This window comes from Triticum urartu, chromosome 5A (assembly GCF_056163025.1).
Source record: "Triticum urartu cultivar PI428250 chromosome 5A, HENAU_Tu73, whole genome shotgun sequence".
Taxonomy (NCBI): domain Eukaryota; kingdom Viridiplantae; phylum Streptophyta; class Magnoliopsida; order Poales; family Poaceae; genus Triticum; species Triticum urartu.
The window spans coordinates 451,961,534-451,968,794 of record NC_141877.1 but is presented as its reverse complement, the minus strand read 5'-3'; the positions used below and the strand labels follow the sequence as shown (position 1 = coordinate 451,968,794).

Genomic DNA, 7,261 nt, shown 5'->3' with positions numbered 1-7,261 from the left:
ACGCCCGAGATGGCCGGGGCGATGCAGTAGTACGGCCGCACCGTGTCGAAAAGTCGACACGGCCTAGCGTCAGGTTCAAACGTTTGATGTGTTGGCCTGATGATATCCCTAGCCAGTCCAGAGACATCTGGAATCCTGGTGCTCTCTGAATCAGCTACTCTGTTCCAAGATGCGCGGAGCCACTCATGAAGGGAGTGTCGCTGTGAGACAGGCAGTACGTACGTCTTCTGAGAAGCTCTCGCTGTACTACTACGACTGAGAACGAGGTTTCTACTCGTCTGGTCCGCCGTGATTGCAGCTCGCCGGGAGAAAACCGGCGGGATGGACCGATTCGCACTGCCGTGGGTTCTCCGTAACACGTCCTGTCCACACAGCACTCCTGTGTTCAGTACTCGCAGAGACCTGGGATGATGTCTCATGCGAGCCGGAAGCACCGCCGCACGTAGTGTCGTTAGATATTCTCTGTATTTTTCTAACAAAAAAATGTATTTTCGTTGCGACCATGGACGGACGCGTTGAGTCAAGGTCGCCCCAGTTCACTGGATTGGACGTGCATGTCGGGGCGGTCCCTTTCATCGGGTTGTTCTCGTAGGTTGGAAATTTCTCAGAAATAATCTTCTCCATGGAGAAAAGCGACAAGGGATCTTATCTTAGAAGTAATGACCGAAGCAACGCATCACGCATCAGGTCTTCACGACTTCAGGATCGCGACGGACAGCTGAGTTACTATTTTTTGAAGTTTTTTTTTTTTGAAGCTGCGGCTGAATTACTAAGATATTCATAAGGACAACTCTAACTGATCTTCTATAATCAGTTAAATAAGTAAAAATTCACTTTTACTGCTCTAATCAATGCATAGCCGATCCCCAACCGATGTTAGTGGAGAATAAATTATCCTTAGTCGTGCTCCACCTTCTTATAATCCTTCATCGCTCGGGCTTGGAGAAAAAGTTTCCTCCCCTCCGCGGCCTCCCTCATCCCACTCCCACGCCACATCTATGTTGGCGCCCTCACCCCGCCCACCCCACGCCTGCCACTGCCCGCCATGGCGGACGTTCCCTAGGCTCCGCCACGGTTCTTAACCCCTGGATTTGAGCCTCTCTCGCCCCATCCACGGCGCAAATCGAGATATCTGCAGCTGCCGCCGCCGCCGGATTTGATGCATCCGGCCACTGGCGACTACGCGTTTGCAAAGTATTAATGCATGTCATAAAAAATTAATTGTTAGATTTGTATTCAAATGTAATTTCAAATGATATTATTTTTGTAATTAGTTAAAATCATGATCAAATATAATCTAAAATACGAGGAGGCTAGTAAATTAGGACAGATGTAGTATTACGTATAAATATACAAATTTTGGCTCAAAATATGAGAGTAATAAACCCGGATGGAGAGAGTGCCCTATTATTTAAATCTAATAACTACAAGTCAAGTAGTAGTCAACCTCCAGTTGGCCATTCACGAGAACTATTAGCTAGCATCTATTTATAGCGCACAGTGGCACTATCGTCAGGTCGGAGCTCAGCAGCACACACCCACGCCTACCCGTTCACCGCAATGATAAAGCTGGGGTATTCTCGTGTTCTTCTTTCTTGCCATGCTCTTATCTGCCTTTCGGCGATTTGGGTGATGGCCACGGCAGATGTACCGGCGGGCCAGCGTCCCGGCTGCCGGACGAAGTGCGGCGACGTCGACATTCCGTTCCCGTTCGGCATCGGCGAGGAGTGCGCGTTCAAGTTCAACCCCGGTGTCGATACCAGCGACACTGGCTTAGATATCAGCGGCTTTAATATCAACTGCATGACGACCATCGCCGGTGGCGTCGAGAAGCCTTTTGTAAGTGCTCCATTGTCGGGTGATATGATCGAGGTGACTAATATCTCTTTGCCTGACGGCAAGGCCTGGATGAACGCCACGACGATCTCGTCTCAGTGCTATGACCCATCCACTGGCAATATTACCGAGCAAAATGGAGAGGTGGTCTTCAACTTAACACCTTTCTGGATATCAGAAGTGGACAACGCAATCATCGTCATCGGGTGCGATACTCTCGGTTATACGCGGAGCTCTTCTGTAAGCACTTCGGCTTCTTTGTTATACTTATTTGATAAAGGTGAAAATGCTTCGAGCTTTAGTTTCAATTAACTTCCGGGGAGTAAAACCTGCCCGGAACAACTATTTTTGTTCAAGTACATATCCCTTGTTTTTTAGCCAAAGTACATATCCCTTGTTTCATAACCGATGATGATAATTGCGTTGTATGCTAACATACCAAACCGCTGAACTTTTTACGCGATGTTTTATTAGATACTCACTAGTTTACTACCTCACCCGCTTGGCCGCTTGTATATACACGGAAAAAGTTCTTATACGACCCTGGTCGTACGCTCGCCAGCGTGAGACCTCTCCAGCGCCTGAAACCTGGAGAAACGACGTGGTTCGTGAACCCTGTTTCTATTCCTGACTACAGAATCCCTTTTTCATTCGCCGGCGCCCACGCTCGCCCATCGTCGTAGCCGCCGCCGCCACTGCAACTCCTTGATCGCTCTGTCCCGGAAGCACAGGAGCCCCTTCCTCGGCGCCCCGGCAGATCGGCCGTGGAAGCACTAACAATATAGAGGGAAACACACCGTCACGAGAAGCTTGGCTTCAGCCAAGGGGTGCGTACAGCCTGCCTAGTGAGCCGCCGGCGGTGCCACAAGTGGCGGCGTCCAGGAGCATCGCGGTGGCCCGCGGGGACAAGCACACTGGCGGTGAGGAGAGACCGAAGTGGATAATATTCGTGATTTGAGAACAGGGAGATGGAGAACGAGATGGCTGCTGCTTTAGGATTTGTAATAATCGCCAGGTGTCGCGTGCGGAGAAGGGTCTCACGATCGGCCTTGAGTGGCCTCGTCGTATAGTTAATAATTAACAAAAAATACCCATGCGTTGCAACGGAAAAAAAATCTGACCTCAAAAGAACAATGACATGTAGAGGAGGGCCGTCGGGAGTGGGCGTGCGTCGACCACCTCGCAGTCGCCGGTGATCTGGAGGCTGGCCAGCAGAGGTCACCCCGTCCATTTTCTATCAAGCGATGGAGGTGTTGAGGAAGAGGAAGCCCATGTCGCCGGAGGACGGTCTGATCCCCACGACGACCTGAAGGCCCGGACCAGCGTCGCCGTCTGAGTTCGGCGTCCTCCTCCTCATGGTGGGTTGGGGGCGATGACTGAACTGGATTGGGGTAGGCGGAGACCGGGCGTTGCGTCCGTCCGGTCCTGCGAACGAGTGTTTTTTTAGTGTACTGATAACTTATATCTGGAGTGCAGATTAATTGGCCAAAAATACAGGAACTTTTTTGCAAAACCCCACGAGCGGGAAACAATAGCCGCCTTATTATTAGGTAAAGATAAAGATTACGAGATACACTAAAGAAACTACATATAGGAGCCCACACTATATATTATTTCATATACTATCTCTTAAGGAAATCTTCAATGCTGACCCGCAAACCTCCCGCATGTGTCCGGACTGTGCTGCCCGGACAGCAGAAGCCATCCAACGCTATATATAATGCTATATATTTTGGGTGGTCAACTGGAAATACATAATGCTATATATGTGGTATTTTAAATTTCCACATAACTTGTTGGCAATCTCTGAAGCTACCTATAGCATAGAGGAATTTTTTTTCGTTTCCACTTTTAGTTTTAGGAAAGATTATCTTGATTATTTTGATTTTGAAGAGACATTTCGCTTCAAATATTGTGAATTGACATGCAGCACATATAGTATTAAAAACCAGGATTCCTTTTATCAAAAAATGGCCTGTACTGTGAGTTTTGTTCAAGACATCTCATATACACTTTATTCGTGCAGTATGTAACAGGCTGCGCGTCCTGGTGTAAGTACTATGACACTGACACGACCCTGAAGAATGACACATGCAATGGTTACGGCTGCTGTCAAGCAGATGTCCCCAAAGACGTACTGAATTATTATGGCTATTTCAACGAAGACTATAACACCTCAGAAACATCGAAAGACGGCAGTCCTTGCAGCTACGTGGCACTCATAGCAAAGGCGGCTTTCAGTTTCAAAACCAGCTATCTCAACTCCACAGTATTCAGTGATACATACAAGGCTGGAGTTCCTATTGTCCTGAACTGGCAAATAGAATCGTTGAGTTGCGAGCAAGCTAAGAAGAACAGTTCCTACGCCTGTGTTAGCAGCAACAGTGTGTGCGTGAACTCCACCACCAACGCGCCAGGTTACCGTTGCAATTGCTCCGATGGGTACAAAGGCAACCCATACATCACCAACGGATGCCAAGGTGACTTTCCTTTTGCTGCCTTGTACATTTGACATGAACTATCGTGTATCTTGTTAATTCATGAGTCACCTGTACGCACACCTTGGCAACTTGAACTAAAAACAAATTTTCTCTTTCAGATATTGACAAATGCCTTGAAAATGCTACTCTCTGTGGCTCTGGAATCTGCGAGAACACGTTAGGGCATTACAGTTGTTCATGCCACCCAGGAGATTATATGATGAATGACGGTTGTGTGCAAAAGCATTTCCTTTTTCCGGCAATGCCTGTTGTAGGTAAGTTACATCTCATGTAGACAGTTGATTGGACGCGCATGAAAACAATATGAAGTTTGTACTAACATGATAGTCCGGTATATATGAGTATATATTTTCTGGATTTAAGCAATTCCTATTTGGCCAAATTTCTACTCCTGGTAGCAAATGTGGTCATTCTTTTACCAGCACATCAAACCTTGAAAAGTTTGACCATCACTTTCTACAAACATTGATAACATAAACTTCATGCTAGATGCATTATCAAATATACGTTTATAAGGGTATGAATTTTTAATAGAATATATTTTTGTAGAAACTGATGATCAAATATTGCATTGAATGATCCCAAAAAAATAACTTTTGCATTGGAGATTGTGTCTATGTTCAAAAATCAAAAGGATATATAGTACATGTGTCATTGGTAGGCATAGTTGTTCTTTTTTCCTTTTTCTTCAACCCAACACTTTTAAGTGGTCATTACTCATATGGAAACTAATTTGTTATGAACAAATACCTGATGCAGGTGCAAGTGTAGGACTTGTCGTTTTTGTGGTTGTTGTATCATGTGTCTGTTTGATCCAAGAGAGAAAACTACAAAACATGAAAAACAAATACTTCCGTCAACACGGTGGTCTGATATTATTTGATGAGATGAGGTCAAAGCAAGGTATTACATTCAAAATATTCTCGAAAGAAGAATTGCAGCAAGCCACAAACACGTTCGCCGAACAACAAGTACTAGGTCAAGGGGGCTATGGGACCGTGTACAAAGGGTTTCTTAAGGGCAATGTGGAAGTAGCAGTGAAAAGATGCAAGACTATCGATGAGCAACAAAAGAAAGAATTCGGTAAAGAGATGCTAATCTTGTCCCAGGTCAACCATAGAAACATTGTGAAGCTCCTCGGGTGTTGCCTCGAAGTGGAAGTCCCTATGCTGGTATACGAGTTTGTCCCAAACGGCACCCTCTTCCAGCTCATACACGGTGACCATGGCATGCGTATCTCCTTGGCTACTCGCTTGGGGATCGCCCACGAGTCCGCCGACGCTCTCGCCTACCTTCACTCATCAACTTCGACACCGATCCTTCACGGTGATGTCAAGTCCTCCAACATTCTTCTTGACATGGACTACCAAGCTAAAGTTTCTGACTTTGGTGCCTCCATCTTGGCACCAATTGATAAGTCTCAATTCATCACACTGGTACATGGAACATGTGGGTACCTCGACCCGGAGTACATGCAAACCAACCTGCTAACGGACAAGAGCGACGTGTACAGCTTTGGGGTTGTTTTGTTGGAGCTACTCACGGCCAAATTGCCATTTAATTTCAATCCGGATGTCCCTGCCCACGAGAAGAGCCTATCGATGATGTTTATGTATGCCATGAAGGAGAATAAGCTCGACCAGATCTTGGATGTTGAGATCAAGGATGGGGATAACACAGAGATTCTTGAAGAGATCGCAGAGCTAGCGATGCGTTGCTTAGAGATGTGTGGTGACAATAGGCCATCGATGAAAGAAGTTGCGGAGAAGCTTGATAGTTTGAGGAAGGTGATGCAATATCCATGGGTGCATCGGAACCCTGAAGAGATGGAATGCCTACTTGGGGAGCCCTCGTCAATGGTCAGCTCGACAATAACAAGTACTGAATATTTCAGCATCGAGAAGGAAGCTGTTAATAGTCTGCAGTCAGGTCGTTAAGTAATCACACCATCGCTTTGCTTTGTTTATTTTGTATTCGAAAGCAAGAAATCAGTAGCCTCAAAAATAGAATAAACAGTCAATTGTTTATAGGTACCTTTATGTCACTGTTCATTTTGCCAATTATACATTTACAAGTTTGGGTGTTTATATGGTTATGTATCTTCTGAAAAAATGCAGATATATGTGAGTTATTATTTCGTCAATTTTGCATAGTTCGCTTTTCAAATTTGATTTAGTGTGGTAAATGCTTGATACGTCGTCTAAATCTTTGTATTATATTACCAGTCTTTCGCGAAAAAAAGCAACACTGTTCAAAAACATGTGTTTTGAAAAAAGTTAAGCATATATATGGAAAATGTAAAACGTATACAAGGTAAATGTTTCAGTTGTATATGAAAAATGTACAAATGTGTATGGCACAAAGCAGACATCGAAGCATGTATTTTAAAAAAATTAATCATTGTTTTTAAAAAATGTCAAACATGTAAAAAATGTACTTGATGTATATAGAAATTGTAAACATCAAAACACACATTTAAAAATGTTAATCAGGTATGAGCGCTGAGGATGGACGGATGCATGGATACATGAAGTACGCCGGATGCATAGGATATGTTGCCATTTTTAAAATTTTGAACATGTATAAAAATAATGTTTCATATGAATACAAAAAATGTACAAGGTGTATGGGAAGAAAATAGACATCAGAACATATATAATAAAAGAATAGACGTAAAAAAAATATGTTTTCAAATATTTTAACCATGAATAGGGAAAATGTTAAATTTCTATATAGAAAATGTTCCTGATGTATCAAAAAATGTTTAATGTGTACGGGAAAAACATGTGTTGAACAAAAAAAGAAACCGATGAAAATTGACAAAAAAACACATGAATACGAAGAGAACCAGTAAAAAACAAAAGAGAAAAACAAATAAAACCAAAAATAAAATATAACCCAAAGAAAACCAATGCAAAAATGTT

At 43.9% G+C, this 7,261-nt stretch overlaps 1 protein-coding gene across 1 annotated transcript; it reads left to right on the top strand.

Moving 5' to 3' along the window:
* Window positions 1-1,506: 1,506 nt before the first annotated feature.
* Window positions 1,507-6,468, top strand: LOC147971867 (wall-associated receptor kinase 2-like). The gene is made up of 4 exons (XM_087526390.1): window positions 1,507-2,076; window positions 3,863-4,316; window positions 4,436-4,591; window positions 5,097-6,468. The coding sequence occupies exons 1-4, from the start codon at window positions 1,561-1,563 to the stop codon at window positions 6,272-6,274; spliced, it is 2,304 nt and encodes a 767-aa protein (XP_087382516.1). The 5' UTR covers window positions 1,507-1,560; the 3' UTR covers window positions 6,275-6,468.
* Window positions 6,469-7,261: the final 793 nt, after the last annotated feature.

What these genes read in the sequence shown, in the direction of transcription:
- LOC147971867 (XM_087526390.1), top strand. Translation starts at nt 1,561, where the DNA reads ATGATAAAGCTGGGGTATTCTCGTGTTCTTCTTTCTTGCCATGCTCTT. An exon ending in CATCACCAACGGATGCCAAG is followed by an intron (nt 4,317 to 4,435) that starts GTGACTTTCCTT and finishes TTTCTCTTTCAG; the next exon opens with ATATTGACAAATGCCTTGAA. An exon ending in TCCGGCAATGCCTGTTGTAG is followed by an intron (nt 4,592 to 5,096) that starts GTAAGTTACATC and finishes TACCTGATGCAG; the next exon opens with GTGCAAGTGTAGGACTTGTC.